General features: G+C 38.8%; 1 protein-coding gene across 7 annotated transcripts in view; it reads left to right on the forward strand.

The window, feature by feature from the left end:
• Positions 1 to 17,766, forward strand: part of LOC127433271 (chromodomain-helicase-DNA-binding protein 1-like) — a 294,229-nt gene that overhangs the window by 169,593 nt on the left and 106,870 nt on the right. For all 7 annotated transcript variants that reach the window (XM_051684997.1, XM_051684994.1, XM_051684996.1 and 4 more), the window contains 5 exons: positions 10,434 to 10,622; positions 10,777 to 10,939; positions 11,295 to 11,447; positions 11,846 to 11,917; positions 12,618 to 12,767. In XM_051684997.1, the coding sequence (XP_051540957.1) occupies positions 10,434 to 10,622; positions 10,777 to 10,939; positions 11,295 to 11,447; positions 11,846 to 11,917; positions 12,618 to 12,767 (727 nt within the window). The remainder of the gene's footprint in view (positions 1 to 10,433; positions 10,623 to 10,776; positions 10,940 to 11,294; positions 11,448 to 11,845; positions 11,918 to 12,617; positions 12,768 to 17,766) is intronic.

The raw sequence follows: 17,766 nt of genomic DNA on the forward strand, positions 1-17,766 counted from the left end.
CCCACCGGTCCTCCCTGGAACGCGAGACCAGTGTACAAACAGGTGGAAATCATTTACCACTTATCTTTCCAGCCTCGCTCTGCCCTGACACCGCTCGGCTATGCCCTGCTTGCAACAATATAGATAGATAGATAGTAGAGATGTAACGCTTAAAATTTCTCACAGTTCTGTTTGTATCACAGTTTTAGGGTCACTGTTTCGATACGGTTCGGTATTTGTTATGTACAGAAAAAGAAATATTACTGCCAAACCCAAAATAAATAATAAACTCAACATATATTCAGAAGTTGTACATCACTATAGAATGATTAACCTTGCTGTAAAAATGTATGCTACATGTCATCGTATGTTGTCATAATGCAACATGAGTGTTTTAATCATACGTGGAAATCCCACATCTTCATCATAGGAATGGTGGCATATATCTAATACACATTGTATGTTTAAGGTCCAAGTTTACATTTAATGTTGAGTTGTTGCTGTGTCCATCATGCTTTGTTTTCCGAAAGCCACCAAGTGGAAATGGACCCATGGTGCTTGGGTCCGTCATCGCTGCTCGCAGCTATATTTATTTATTATTATTATTATTATTCTGTATTCTTCTTTTCCAAAGTGAATCGCTTTTTTGAGGGCCTAAACATACTCAAACTCACAAAGCTTTGGACACGCATCAGAAGTGGCGAAAATTTACATCTGATTTCAGAATTAGGTGTGGCGAAATGGCTCGATAGCGTCACCTACAAACTTTCAACGATGTGCGATTTCACCTGCACATACGAAAATCGGTACACATGTGTAACATGCCAAGACCTACAAATAAGTCTCTTGGACCATACCCCAAACTCAACAGGAAGTCAACCATTTTGATTTTTCTCTCCAATTTGTGCTAAATTTTAGCCATTTCCAGGCCTCGTACTTTAACAAACTCCTCCTAGAGATTTCATCGGATTGACATCATATTCGCTTTTGAGTTTTCACTGCACGGCGTGGCCGTGGCGGTCTATGTTTGATGTTTCGCCATGAAACAGGAAGTTGTTTTAACTCATACATACGATGTCCAATCTGCACCAAACGTCACATGTTTGATAATAGTCCCAGCCTGAACACATCTACTTGCCCATATTCAGTTATAGTCATAGCACCACCTACTGACAACAGCTAATTCCAGGTCTTGTACTTTAACAAACTCCTCTCAAAGATTTAATCAGATCAACATCATATTCGGTCAGACTAATCCATTGGCCTTGGTGATGCTAAATTGCGAAGCTTTTGAGTTTTCTTTGAACAGCGTGTCCGTGGCGGCCTGGCATAGTTCGATGTTTCGCCATGAAACAGGAAGTTGTTGTAACTCAAACATACAAATGTCCAATCTGCCCCAAACTTCACATGTTTGATAACAGTCCCGGCCTGAATACACCTATATGCCAATATTAAGTTATAGTCATAGCGCCACCTACTGGCAACAGGAAGTGACATGTTTTGATGTATAGTTATGAAAGTCGTATTTGTTGTGAAGTGTCTTACCTCAGGTAAAATGAACTTTCCAGTCAGACGCAGCTGAAGTAGGCCTACTAAACTGCCTGAGAAAAACGCGTTGTCTTGTTTAAATATCTGCTGTGATATAAGATTCTGTCAGGCTATATGTCAGTATCATTATTCTGATGTTATTTCCGTATATTTGATCAAATTTGTTGTGAAATAAAAAGCCTTTACCTCCTTAACACTCTCCTGTCCTCTCAGAATTACATACAAATACATGACCTGAAGAATGAAATACTTTATAACATAAAAAGTGCTAAAAAGTTCTACAAAAATTGAATGCCGTTCCCCTGGCACAGCAGCCCAATGTGCACCAGGGTGCGAGGGCCCGTTCATCGCTGCTTGCAGCTTTAATTATTTTTAGTAATTCTCTCTTCTAGACTGCATTTGTTATTTCAATGTTATCTGGTTCCTGTGCCAGCCAGATGCAGGTCCTTTAACTACAAAACTCATCAGTTTCAGATATTAGTAAGTTTTAGACTAAGTCCTTATAGGTTCTCGGCTTTATCCATTTAGTCTTATTTGGCTAAGTTCAATATAGATTCTCGACTCACCGTTTAGCCCCAGTCAATTAAGTTCTGTTTTACAGGTTCTCGGTCCTACCCTTAGTATTCCGGTTTAATTCTACTTGGCTAAGTTCTATTATAGATTCTCGGTTCGCCATTTAGCCTTTTACATAACTAATGGGTCATTTCTGAAGTAGCTTAGTTAAGCAAACTCTGACGATAGATTTGTAGTTAATAAGAAATATACTAGAAAACAGCCCTTCAGAATGAATCATAATAACAATTTTTTCACCAGGTAATAGTTGTACATTCAAACAATCCAATTAAAATAATAAATCAAACTCAAAGCTATCGGTGAACCAAGCATAATAATATAATCAGGGCACGAGCACCGATGGTGCGAGGACCCTATTGTTCTTTTAGGCGTTTATTCTTTTCCCAAATGAATCGCATTTTTGAGGCCTAAACATACTCAAACTCATTAAACTTTGCACACGCATCAGAAGTGGCGAATCTTTACATCTGATATGGGTTTCAGAATTAGGTGTGGCAAAATGGCTCTATAGCGTCACCTACAAACTTTCAACGATGTGCGCTTTATGCTACATTTCACCTACACGTACAAAAATTGATACACTTGTGTAACATGCCAATACCTACAAAAAAATGTTGCTTGGGCCCATGCCCTAAACTCAACAGGAAGTCAGCCATTTTGATTTTTCTCTTCAATTTTTGCTCAATTTTTGCCATTTCCAGGCCTCGTACTTTAACGAACTCCTAGAGATTTCATCAGATCTACTTCATATTTGGTTATTCTAATCTAAAGGCCTTGGCGATGCTAAATTGCAAAACTTTTGAGTTTTCACTGCACGGCGTGGCCGTGACGGTCTGACAAAGTTCGATGTTTCGCCATGAAACAGGAAGTTGTTATAACTTATACATGTCCAGTCTACCCCAAACTTCACGTTTGATAATAGTCCCAGCCTGAATACATCTACGTGTCAGTATTCAGTTATAGTCGTAGCGCCACCTACTGGCAACAGGAAATGACATGTTTTACACTGTGATACACTCTTAACAACATTTAAGTGCCACAAAAATGCTAAAAAAAATTGGAGTGTCATTCCCCTGGCACAGCAGCCCAGTTGCATTCCATTCAAACATTTACCAAACATAAGAAATTCAAATTGCAATTACCTGGTAGAGAAAAACTACACACATTTTCTGTGTGGGTCATCTGGCTACAGAGACCCTGATTCCTTTGTCATCTTTCCCTAAATGCCAAACGATTCTATTATTTCAGATGTGTGTGTTTGATCTTATTTAGGATCTGGTTTTACAATTTAAGGGGTTGCAAGCAAGTTCTTTGAAGCTTGCATTTATGTTTACAAAGAATTCCATATGGTTCCTGTGGGAGGGACATACTGATACTTACAGAATTCTACTAAACTCTGAAACCTTACTAGTGACTTGATTTTGCTGGAAGGGAATGAGACAATATTACCTGTCGCAATGCGATCTTTCAAATGATACCAAATATGCATGATCAAAAACCTTTTACATTATAGAACAGGATAAGTCATAACTTTGGTGTCCTTAAAGTGACGTGAGGTGAGATAGAGAGAACAGATGTGAGTGTAATTTGCGTTTTATGGTCCCTAATCAGTGGGGTGTGTTGTCTCAGGTGGAGATGTCTTCTGTGTGAGTTTTATGACGTTGGTTCTCGCAGAGTTCTTTGACTTTTACCGGAAGTGAAGACAATTTTGTGCCAGTCTTACAGAGGGTAGAGTCACATGGGGTAACCTCCTCGTGGTCCTGATTAGTGGTTCTCTCAATGGGGCACATAAGTTGTGCGTGTATCACGGAGAGTAGCATGAGCCTCCACATGCGGTGTCTCCACGGTGTCATGCAAAATGAGCCATGTGATAAGTTGCGCGGATTGATGGTCTCCGAAGCAGAGGCAACTGAGACTTGTCCTCCGCCACCCGGATTGAGGTGAGTAACCGTGCCAACACGAGGATCTACTAAGTAGGGGGAATTGGGCATTCCAAATTGGGAGAAAAGGGGATAAAAAAAAAAAAAAAGAGAATATCATTCTTACAGTACGACTTTAACCATATTATTCACCACCGACCAAATGGCGAGTTGATTCCTCAAACTCTGGTATTCTCACTTGCTATATCACGTCTACAGAGGCAGAATATTTGTATGAATAAACAGAGGCAGAGTTATTCTGCATTATAATAGATTTGCGAGTACACATGACATGTTTTGAGTGGCACACGCAATCTCTGAACAAGAGCAAGGAGATTCGAGTGCGTGTCCAGTTTTTCTTTTTTTTTTTTTTTTTAACTTTTTTAAGTCTTTTTATTAATATTTTACATAGTATAATATAACAGCAATTTCAAAAACAGATTAAGATGAAATCAATTCTCTTGCTCCAACAGAGCTCTCTATCCCCACTGCACCATTACATATTATCTTACAGACTTTTCTGTACCATATTATCATGGCCTCACAGGGTCAGATATAAGAAAAATAAGGAGGGAAAGAAAGAGAAATAAAAAATAAATAAATACAATTTATAATTCACACAGGAAAAATTACATTTGGATCCATTTGCTGTATGCAAGTCAGCACTGGCTGCCAAATAATGAAAAAAGTTTGACTACAGCCTTTAGTGGAGTATCGAATCTTCTCTAGTGCAAGATGATGAATAAGATCCCTGATCCAATGACTAAAAGTAGGTGGAGATCTGTCCTTCCACTTAAGCAATATAAGACATCTAGCTAATAAAGTCGAGAAAGCAATCATATTTTTAGCATTATTATCTAAACAGAGTTCTGTAGTTAAACCGAATATTACAAGAATGGGGGAAGGATTAATAGATAAATGCAGAACTCCTGAAAGAAAATTAAATATTAATTGCCAATAATTAATAAGCTTAGGACATGACCAAAACATGTGTGTATGATTAGCTATCCCAACTCTACACCTATCACACAAGGAGTCTATATTTGGTGAAAATGTTGCTAATTTAGCTTTTGTCCAGTGTAGGTGGTGAACTACTTTGAATTGAATAATTGTATGTAGTAAACAGATTGAGGTTGAATGAATCTTATTTATAATATCTTGCCATGCTTCTTCTGAAAATTGCATATCAAGTTCACTTTCCCATTGTTGCTTTGATTTTGTCAAAGATGTTAAATTCTGTGAGGAAATCAAAGAGTATATCAGACCTATATTATTCTTGGAGAGTGGGTTGATTTTCAAAATGATATCAAGTAGAGATTCAGTAGGTAGAGCTGGAAAGTAAATAGTGTTAGATGTTATAAAACTGCGAATCTGAAATATCTGAAGAAATGTGTATTTGGAATATTATATTTTGCTCTTATTTGCTGAAACGACATAAAGCTATTATCACTATATAGATCTTTCAATGTGACAAGTCCTTTCTCTTCCCAACAATTAAAAGCAGTGTCTATAATAGAGGGAGTAAACATATGATTTCTCATGATAGGGGCATGCAATGAGATATCCATAAGCGAAAAAGCTCATCTAAACTGATTCCAAATTTTAAAAGATGCTCTAACAATTGGGTTTAAAGAATGTTTAGACAATGACTCAGAAAGAGGTATCTTTGTACAAAGTAGAGCAGGTAATGATGTGGGCCTACAAGAAGCTTTTTCTAACAACAGCCATGCCGGGTTGTCAGAAGCGTTGATCCAATACAACATAAATGTAATATTAGAAGCCTAATAGTAATGCTGAAGATTAGGGAGGGACAGTCCACCACAAGAGCAATGTCTTTGTAGTATATCTTTACGTATCCGAGGGATTTTCCTATTCCAGATAAAGTCAGATATCAGGGTTTCTATATGCATGAAGAAAGATTTTGTTAAAAAAATAGGAAGACTTCGAAACAAAAACAAAAATCTAGGCAACACATTCATTTTGACCATGTTAATTCTACCTCCTAAAGATAATAAGAGCAGGTTCCAACGGTCAAGATCCTCTTTTAAATTGTTTATGAGTGGGCAGAAGTTAGCTTTATAGAGTTTATTATATTTATAAGTAATCCAGATACCCAAGTATTTAAACTTTTCTGTACTTATTTTAAATGGAAAAGAGTTAGATAATGTAGAATGAGATGTTAGATTTATAGGCATGAGTTCACTTTTCTGTAGATTAACTTTATATCCAGATATTTTGCCAAAGACATCTAACAGTCCAGTCAGTACTGGTAAGCTTGTAAGTGGGTGAGATAAGTATACAAGCATATCATCTGCGTAGAGAGAAACTTTGTTCGATACCTCTTCTGTGAATTCCCCTAATAGCAATCTGCTCACGTAAAGCCACAGCTAGTGGTTCAATTACTAACACAAATAAAAGGGGTGAGAAAGGACAACCCTGTCTTGTGCCACGCTGTAGAGAGATAAAGGGAGATAAGTTATTATTTGTACGTACAGCCGCTACAGGGGATGTATAAAGAACTTTAATCCATTGAGTAAATTTTGAACCAAACCCGAATTTCTTCAAAACATAAAACAGATAGTCCCACTCCACCCGGTCAAAAGCTTTCTCAGCATCGAGTGATAGTATTACCTCAGGGACATCAGATGGAGTGGGATCATAAAGAATATTTAAGAGCCGACGTATATTAAAAAAACAATTGTCGATTTTTGATAAATCCAGTTTGATCACTGGATATTATAGAAGGCAGAACAGTTTCTAACCTACGTGCCAAAATTTTAGCCAGGATTTTACTGTCCACATTAAGAAGAGAGATGGGGCGATAAGAACCACAGTCAAGAGGATCTTTTTTTTTTCTTGAGAATGAGCGATATGACTGCTTGTCACATAGTTGGAGGTAGGGTACCAGAAGAAAAAGATTCCTCAAATACACTTAATAAAATTGGAGATAATTCATTCTTAAATTTTCTATAAAACTCGCTCGGAAACCTATCTGGGCCAGGCGATTTTCCGTTTTGCATTAACATTACTGAGGCGTTAATTTCTTCAACCGAAAAGGGAGTTTCGAGTTCAATTGCTGTCTCGCTGTCAGTTGGAGGAATGGTAATCTTATCAAAAAATGAAGAAAACAGCTTCTTATGGGGTTCAGAAGTATATAATTCTGAATAGAACTCATAAAAACAATGATTGATCTGTGAGTGTTCTGTATACCTAAGGCCTAATTTATCTTTTATTTGGGATATAGTGTGATCCGCCGTCTTTTGTCTCAGTTGATGAGCCAAAACTCTCCCAGCCTTCTCACCATGTTCATATGTTTTATAGCATGTTTTGTTCATCAGATTTTCAATGTGTTTAGTACTTAAAAGATTCTATTCTGTTTGAAGTGATAATCGTTGTTTATCTAAATTAGGCGATGATTTCTGGGTCAGGGTTGCATCTATTTTTAGTATACCATTTTCTAATTTCTCAGGTCTGGCTGTTTGTGCTTTTCTAATGTGGGAACTGTAAGATGTTATTTCTCCTCTCAAATATGCTTTCATTGCTTCCCATATAACTGAAAAAGGCATTCCCAGGGTTTGGTTATGTTCAAGAAATGTTTTTATCTTAGACGATATAAGTTTAACAAATGCTTCATCTGAAAGCAACAAAGTGTTTAAGCACCAGGGACGATATCTGTCATATGTAACTGGTATGCGTAATGTCATTGATAGCGGGGCATGATCTGAGATAACAATAGCATGATACTCACAATAACTAATTAAAGGGAGAAGATTCTTGTCTACGAAAAAACAGTTTGTACGCGAATAAGTTTGATGAACAGGTGAGAAAAAAAAGAATAACTTCTTGACCCATGATTGCGAAAACGCCAGACATCAGATATCCCATATGTGTCAAGAAATAATTTAATGGTATCGGCTGATTTGGATGGGATGGTAGCTTTGATAGAACTACGATCTAACAATGAAGACATTACGCAATTCATATTTCCTCCTAGTATCAAATAGTGTGTGTCCAGTTTTGGTAGTCTAGAAAAAATGTTTGTGAAAAAAAGACTATCATCATAATTTCGTGCATATACATTAGCTAGGACAACTGGTATGTTGTAAAGTTTACCAACTACTATGACATAGCGACCTGTAGAGTCTGCTACGACCATCGAAACCTTAAATGGGATATTTTTTTCAATAAGAATTGCTGTGCCTCTAGATTTAGAATTAAAATTAGAGTGATATAACTGACCTACCCACTCACACTTCAATCAAAAATGTTTTTTTTTTACATAAATGTGTTTCCTGAAGAAAGGCAATCCCCACTTTAAGTTGTTTTAAATGCAGAAGTACTTTTCTACGCTTGACAGGGTGATTTAAGGACTTAACCTTCCAGCTAACAAAATTTATATTGCAGCCTGCTGATCTACTGGCTGTATTAACCATTTTTTTATAAAAAAAAAAAAAAAAAAAAAAAAAACGAATCCAGCCATGACCGCATAGGATCTGAGCAAGTATAACAGTAGTCCCTCCTCTAAATTAACAGAAAATATGCAGATTGAGTAAAGTGCAAAATAAGAATCTGGTGCAGTAAAAACCCACCCCCATTCACCCAAAAGAACAGAGTGAACCCCAAACCCATTGAAAAGACATCCACACATTTAAGTGCTTGTTATGGAGAAATCACAGTGTAGCAGGCGCTCCTAGTCAAAATAAAAATAAAGAGCGTATAACCTATTATCAATATTAGTCTCAAAGGCAATGTGGTCCTTTTACAAAAATAAAAAATGACATATTAATGAATATTAACATGTCCAAAAAAAAAAAATCTTACTGCAAAATGTAGTACCATGCCATACATCTTTAAATATTAAACAATATATTCACAGCAAAGTCATCTACTCACCAACTGGAGAGAGATAGAAAAAAAGAGAGAAAATAGAAAACACACGTTAAGTGTGTGTAAATATGTATGCTGTATCTGCCCTCGACAAGTTTATCTGCTATGCAACATTATCTAACACTATGTTTCTCTTCACATATGCCATGGCCTCGACTGGGTCGCAAAACTCCTCGTTGCCATTGTGAGTGATTCGAAGCTTCGCTGGGTGAAAGATGCCGTAGCGTACTCCGTCTCGGCCTCGTAGCAACTTCTTAACATCATTAAACGCAGATCTTGCACGAACTATGCTGGGAGGATAGTCTGGGAATATGAAAATTGTGGATCCTTTGAATCGCAGGGGTCCAGCCTCTTTGGCTCTGCATAGAATCTCGACACAATCCTGGAAATAATGCAGTTTGGCCACAATTACCCGAGGTTTACCCCCAGTCTGCCTCAACTGGAGATCGTGATGTGATCTGTCCACAAGCACTTCCCTGTCCATGCCAAGAATGTCTTTTAACAGCTTTGAGACTGAGGCTGGAGAGCTCGAACCTGGCCCCTCTGCCACGTTCAGTATACGGATATTTGACCTCCTCATCCTCCCCTCCATATCAATGCATTTCTCCTGTAGACCCGTAACTGCTGTTTCAAGTTTACTCACAGATGCTTGTAATGAGGTCACATCATCTGAACACACCGATAACCCGTGTTCTATATCGGTTACCGTCTTTTTCATAGTTTCTAAATCTGAGCGCAACAGCGCGATGTTGCCGACAACCTCCATTTAACGGCGTGTAATTCTGGCCTCATATTGTTGAATTCGTCCAAAAGAACAGTCTTCAATTCAGCCCTGAGCAGCGTAGGGATATCGTTTCTCATCTGCTTTCATATCCGCCATTTCTGTTTGTTTCTCCGGCGATTTCTAGTCACTGCACGAGGTGCCAGGCCTACTCGCAATACTTTTCCCCGTATATGTGTACTGTCGCAGACTTTTTGCCATTTATGTACCGCAGTAATTCAAAAAACGTTTGTTCAAAAACAAGAGGCGCTACAACAATGTTTTAGTGCCAATTTAAAGCAATAAAACGCCCAAAAATATAATTAATTTAACGAAATTTAACAGAGCTCACCAAAAACACAACTTACTCCATGCCTGCTCACCAACGCCCCCCCCCCCCCGAGTCCGTCCAGTTTTGAGTGAAAACAATGGAAATCCACAGAGATTTTCGCCATGCAACTGGTACATGGCATGACATGCATGTGATCACAAGCCATAAAATGGCTGAATGCAAAAGTTAACAGTTGTAACGAGTCCTCCAACTCAGAATGCACCCAATGCTCGAGTCCAAGTCCGAGTCATTAGTGTTCAAGTCCGAGAAAAGTCATCAATATCGCGACTCGAGTCGGACTACAACACTGCAAAATGCAAATGATAAACTTTTGAAATCATTTGTAAATCATGTCACTTGTGCACTTTGCAAGACATGCATTATTTGAATAATGCAAAGTTGCTGCCTATGCTGATATGTATTGCCGTGTGGGCAGGTTTCATTCGTGGGAGCTATTTGAAGAGGAACATGGGAAAGGAAGAGACTCTGGTTACACCAGCCTTCACAAAGAGCTAGAGCCCTTCCTGCTGCGCAGGGTAAAGAAGGATGTGGAGAAATCTCTGCCTGCCAAGGTGGAGCAGATCCTCAGGGTGGAGATGAGCGCCATTCAGAAACAATACTACAAGTAAGAACCTTGATTTTTACCAACAGCATTTAGAGCTGAGAGATGTAAGCTAGAGATGTTTAATGTATAGATGTTGGGTGAACTTTATTCCAGTGCAGTCTGATGTGCTCTTGGCTTTTTACATCCTGTTTGATGGATGTTATTTGTTCATTAGGTGGATATTGACAAGGAACTATAAAGCCCTGAGTAAAGGAACTAAAGGAAGCACGTCGGGCTTTCTCAACATCATGATGGAGCTGAAGAAATGCTGTAACCACTGCTACCTCATTAAACCACCCGAGGAAAATGAGTTCTACAACAAACAAGAAGGCCTACAGGTGTGTGTTCAGCTACACCACTCTCTCTGTTGGGTGACATGACCAACATAGAAGCAAGTGACCAACAAATATTTTGACAAAACATATTGACAGTCATGGCTGGTTTGGACAAAATCTCATTATGATGGATGAGATGTTATTTATTGATTGACGCTGTATGCCACATCACACCTATTAAGGACACAGTGTCAGAATTTTCATTACAAAATCCTTGGTGGCGGTAGTTACATGTCAAAGTTGAGGCCTTATATTGCAGAGGGATAAAAAAAAAAACTCCTTCATAACCACAGCTAACGAAAATCATTGTGAATTCAGCAATGCCTAAATACTGATTAAATTGTTATTCTGTCTGCAGCATTTGATTCGCAGCAGTGGAAAGCTGATTCTCCTCGATAAGCTGCTCGTGCGGCTGAAGGAACGAGGCCACCGCGTGCTCATCTTCTCCCAGATGGTCAGGATGCTGGACATCCTGGCCGAGTACCTGAAGTACCGTCAGTTCTTATTCCAGGTGATAGAGGAACTATTTCAAAGTGTGGAAATGAGAGCTGGAAGTGATGGTGGATCAGATATGAATTAAAGGGTTCACACGGTCGAATGGAAAACCTGGAAATATCAGGGAATTTTATTACTTGTAATTTCCTGGTCTAGAAAAGATGCGAAAATCTCTGTAGTCAACATACTTTTTTTTGTGCTCATTTTACAACATTTTAACAAATAAATAAAAAACATATTTGACGAGCCAATGAAAAAAATATTTTCATTGGCTTGGAATTGCTCTGAATGCAATCTCTATAAAATAATTTTTTTAAATCCATATCCAGTAATTACAAACGACTGAAAGTAATTGAAATTCATTAGTCAAAATGTGTGGGAACCCGAAACTTATGAAAGCGTTTGTGTTTTTAGAGACTGGACGGTTCCATAAAGGGTGAGATGAGGAAGCAAGCATTAGATCACTTCAATGCAGATGGCTCAGAGGTATGTAAGCTAAAAACACTTTTTTACAGCATGTCCTAACGAGATGTTATGCGATAAGATTGTAGTGACATGCAATATGTCTTTCCTTTTCTTATTGGACATGCGCTTTATACGGCAATCCCCGAAGGGATAAAAAAAGCTATTGTACACATTCACAGAGTAAAGTTATTCCTTTAATCACATACTAATTCAGTCTATTACAACTGTTTATGTTCACGCGGTAGTCCTGTTGTAATTTCGCTGATTTCCACGTGACCAGGAATTGGAGAGAAAGTCAAGAGGGAATCTGTAAGTCTGTCACCATCCAGTACTATTTTGAATCGTTGTGGCAGACCTCTGTGTGAAAAGAGGGAGATTTCAGGACAAAAGTCAGTAGTTGTGACAACTCTGCCAAAATCACATTATGAACTGGCTAGTGAGACGCCCGCTTTAATTAACTGTTATGAGAAGGATTTTGGAACAATGATCGTTCACAGCTGACAATGCTACCTGCCACAATACCGCAGAAATAGAAACCAATTGAGAGACTGAATCTCCTGTCACTCATTGGTTGTTGTGGTTGCTAAAAAAAAAAAAAAAACTCAGATTAACACAGAACAGATACCTTTTATTGCACGTTGCATCTGGTTAGGGCATTGTTATAATGTTGTATGCTGCCGTTTTATGTATTGGCTCATTCATGTGACTCTTTTCTCTGCAGGATTTTTGCTTCCTGTTGTCCACTCGAGCAGGTGGTCTTGGCATTAATTTGGCCTCTGCAGATACAGTGGTCATTTTTGACTCAGACTGGAACCCACAGAATGACCTGCAGGCACAGGCCAGAGCTCATAGGATTGGACAGAAAAAACAGGTGAACAATCCTCTAATATAATGCACTGCAACATTATCTTCATACATATGGAAGCCGCGGAGTGCCAATTAAAAAAGAATGAAGAAATAAATGATCAATCTATTAATTGGAAAATAAAAATGTGAATAAACCAATTTATAAATGGACAAATAAAGACGCATTTAAATGTTTATTTAATTCATGTTTAAAATGCAATTAAATGTAACAATAAAATAGCGCATTAAGTCATTTTTAAACGCACCTTTTAAATTGCGCTTTGAAAAAACATTTGGCAATTGCTTTTCTTTATTTGCCAGTTGCTTTTCTTCATCTGTTTGCTAATGGCTTTTCTTTTTCGTTTTACTTTGGCTTTTCTTTTTCATTTTACTTTGGCTTTTCTTTATCCATTTGACAATCGAGTTTAAAAATGCCAGTTGACATGTGGGAGCAACCAGTGAACTTTCGACTCAGTTTTAAGACACACCCCCTCTCCCACGTCCCATTTTGAGACATAAGATGGTCTGTCATTGGACAGATTTTGATAGAGATTTACGTGGTCTATGAAGTCTGCACAAAAGAAACGGACGCAAGGCCTATCAGAAGTGAAGCCCCGTTCACACCTCGGGCGGCATGTCGCTAGACTTTGCGATCTGTGTCGCTGGTGGGCGTTCCTATTGCTGCCGCTGCTCTAACTTTATTGGTGGACTGCACAACTGGCCATAGTAGCATTTGAAATGCTGTTTACAGATGATACTGCCGAAAAAACTAAGATATCATACTAATTTGACAAGGAATCAGTTCTTTAAGCCTCTAAAAATGCACATTCTACAGGGGAGAGCATTTTATATAACCAGCAGTAGTGTTTAATATATCATTAAACAAGATGAACGTTATATCAGTATATGAAAAAAATCACTCAGAATGCCGACTCGGTTTTCCACGCATCATTTTATTAGGCCATATCTATGTTTACGGTTACAGACAAATGATATAGAACAGTGAAATTGTAACTTCTCCTCCATCTTGCCTGCACTCGAGTCGACTCCAGTATCTCACACTCACCCTACCTGGAGACGGATGATGTAAGCTCCTCTGTCTTCACCCTCATTGGTAGTCGCTCACGAATGATGCTCGTCATTTGCATAAAATTGAAATTTTGTTAACTTGTCTTGTTGCTCCCCACGGTGATCTCTGTCGCCTACGGCCACGACAGCTTGTGTCGCCGGAAGTCGCTGTGCTCTCATTTAAAATGAATGGGATTGTGTCGCTGTCTCATGCAATGTCGCTGAAGGTGTGAACGGGGCTTTAATGGTCACTTGTCGCTGCTGCAGTTAAATGCCGAGCGCGGCCCTCCCCGAACGTGCACAATGGTACGTGTCCAGGAAGGGAGTCGGTAACGCGATGCAGTCAACAGAACCAATCCGCACCACTAACTGAAAGCATGTGGCCACCATGCTCAAGCGTGAGGTACCGAGCAGCTGGTTAAAGGAATGGAGCTGAAGAAATGCTGTAACCACTGCTACCTCATTAAACCACCCAAGGAAAATTAGTTCTAAATGAGGTGTGTTCAGCTAAACCGCTCTCTTTATTGGGTCTTAAGCTTGTCCGAACTATACACGATGTGCTAAGTATTTTTTTTTTATGCTGCTTGAAAGTGAAATAATGGGCAAAGTGACAAAATCGCAGTCAATCAGAACAAAATTTGATGTTTAATAAACAGCATATAATCAGAACTTTGGACCAATAGGATTCCACTTGTGAGCAGAGCTACCCAGTGTGCCATGACCGACATTACAAACATACGTAGAAGCAAGTGACCAACAAAATATTTTGACACAGCATATTGACAGTCATGGCTGGTTTGGACAAAATCTCATTAAGATGGATGAGATGTGATTTATTGCTTAACGCTGTACGCCACGTCACACCTATTAAGGACACAGTGTCAGAATTTTCATTACAAAATCCTTGAAACCTATTTATAAATGGACAAATAAATAGATACATTTAAATGTGTTTATTTAATTCATGTTTAAAAATGTAATTATTTTTAACTATAAAATTGCTCGCACTACGTGTGAGTTACTGAGCAGCTGGTTAAAGATTCCAGACCTACGGGCTGCAGCGGCCGCTAGATCCTACCTGAAGTGAATGCTTCTCTGTACTGTCTGACCTTCCAGTTATTCATCCGTTTCATATGACTTTACTCTGACTGCTCTCTCTGCCATATGTGATAAAAGTAGCAATACTTCACGAAGCATTTTAATGCCAATGTACATTGTGTGTTTGTGGGTATAGCTACCGTTATAGTTAATAAACATCTTTATAAGGAGGTGTGCAACACAAGATTAAGAAGCACAGACTTTGCAAATTTATAAATAGTCATGTACACAGCAGGTAGATATTATACAGTATTTTTAAATTATCATTCCAAACAACTGTGGTTTAAGCTCTACCATTTTCAACAAAGTGTGCATTTATTGAGATTGTAATTCATCTGGTCCACATTTTTACAGTCATACTCTGGCAATTCTTTCAATAAAAATTAATTAAACCATTAAAAAGTTGGACATAGAGTGTCTTAAGTGGAATGTGATAACACTGAAAGTGGATGTGGTGTCACCACTTGATAGGAGGGGATTAGGGAAGGTCAGGCCACACAAAGAAGCATTTGCTTCAGGTAGGATCTAGCGGCCGCTGCAGCCCGGTGTTACAAAATATTCAGTTCCTGAGATATTTGGTTCCAGTGGGCAGAGCATACATGAATAATCATGATTTATCCTGACATGCGTGTTGATGTGCATGCATGCAAGTGGAACTGAAAATGTTAGCGCACCACTGTCACGACTCGAGTTCAATTTGTCTGAAGGATTATTTTGATAAGGTATTTAAATTACAGCATCGAACGAAGTATTTAATTCATATAATTCAACTTATTCACATTTTCGTAACAGTTTGCAGTTTATAAGTGCAGTATGAAGTATCTGTGATTTAATCAATTTTGTAACCTACCTTGGTGTGATTATTCTGTCACTCTTTATTTCTTGCTCATTTTGTAAACAGGCTATGACTATAGGACTAATAGCATAGTACCATATGTGAACATGAAATATACTCTATTGTCTGTTCTTTGACCTTGTGTTGCACTGTGGACAATATACACAACCTCTTTCAGTCATTTCATTTAAAAGGTCTTCATCAGTGTGTGTGTGTGTATGTATGTATGTATGTGTATATATATATATATATATATATATATATATATATATATATACACATACACACAGCTGAAGTCAGAAGTTTACATACACTTAGGTTGAAGTAATTAAAACTCATTTTGAAACCACTCTAAGTGCACATGGGGACAAAGATCTTACTTTTTGGAGAAATGTCCTCTGGTCTGATGAAACAAAATTTGAACTATTTGGCCATAATGACCATCATTATATTTGAAGGAAAAAGGGTGAGGCTTGCAAGCCGAAGTACACCATCCCAGCAGTGAAGCGTGAGGGTGGCAGCATCATACTGTGGGGGTGTTTTGCTGCAGGAGGGACTGTTGCACTTCACCAAATAAATGGCATCATGAGGAAGGAAAATTATGTGCATGTATTGAAGCAACATCACAAGACATCAGCCAGGATGTTAAAGCTCGGTCGCAAATGGGTCTTCCAAATGGACAATGACATTGGGAAAGAGGCAAGATGGCGCCGGTATGTGTGGCTTGCCGTCTGCTGCCTAACCTGCCCAGTCTGTTTGTCATTATTTACCTAATACTCTTGCTTATACAAAATACTACTTCTATGTTGGTGTATGATCTCCACACACTTCTCAACATTCCAAGCATTTATTAGGAGCTGCTGAATTCAGAACTGAGAGGATCACACTTTTGCTCTCCCTTGGTTTTGCCGAATCTACCTGCGTGTGTGCGCTGATTGCCCTGCGTCCTTCCTTGTAAGAAATGCCACAGACGTAAAGGAAAGCATGGAGGTATACTGGCCAAGCTGAAGTCCTATCCTGCTCTATTGCCGGGCTTTCTGCCTCGTGGATGGGAGTGTGACCACTTCGCATCCTGTTTTGGTGGATTCGGCCTATTGCTCCAGACTCTTCCAGTGATCTCTTCCTCCACCAGCTGCCTTGCTTTCGTCGAGGTGGAGTCAATGCACAAAATCTTCGCCTGCTGCAACATGTATTGCAACAGGATAACGACTCTTTGCTGGAGTATAAACAGTCACAGATCAGGTTGGCTCTGATTAATGCAAGATCGATGGTTAAGATATTTATTCTGAATGATCATTTCACATGGCAGAGTTCTGGTTGAATGTTGGGGATATAAGCCCTTTCTCTGAACTTGTACCCCCAGATTATGCCTTCTTTAACTGTCCTTGGACTACAGGACAAGGTGGTGAACTGGCATCCATTTTTTAGAAGTAACTTTAACTGTAGGATTTTAAAGTCTGTGACTTATGCAAGCTTTGAGCTGCAAGTATTTTTACTGGACTTGGTGAACACTGTGGTGTGTGGGGTAATTTACTGACCTCCTAAATTCAACAAGGATTTTATTGGCAATTTTACTGACTTTTTAGGGGGACTTGTCCCCAACTACATTAGAATACTCCTTGTAGGTGATTTTAACATTCATGTGTGTTGCTCAATGAATTCCCAGGCTAAAGACTTCTTAAATCTTACTGACTCTTTTGGCTTCGACCAACTTGTGAATGGTCCTACACACGTTCATGGGCACACTTTGGATCTTGCTCTGTCCCTTGGTTTGTCTACCTCTGATATTGAGATATATGACATTACTTTTGCTGATCACAAGCCTGTATTGTTTTCTGTTCTTGTCCTGCACCAAACTGTGAAATCCCATATTCCTATTCTCTGGTCTCGTACAATTACTTCTACTACAAAAAGAGACTTCACCGCTGCATCCGCAGAGGCATTACAATCCTCTCAGTCTGTTTCTCACTTACACTGCAGTGCTGAGGAGCATATTAATGATTTTAACTCCACCTGCACTAAG

This window comes from Myxocyprinus asiaticus, chromosome 43, assembly GCF_019703515.2.
Source record: "Myxocyprinus asiaticus isolate MX2 ecotype Aquarium Trade chromosome 43, UBuf_Myxa_2, whole genome shotgun sequence".
Lineage (NCBI taxonomy): Eukaryota > Metazoa > Chordata > Actinopteri > Cypriniformes > Catostomidae > Myxocyprinus > Myxocyprinus asiaticus.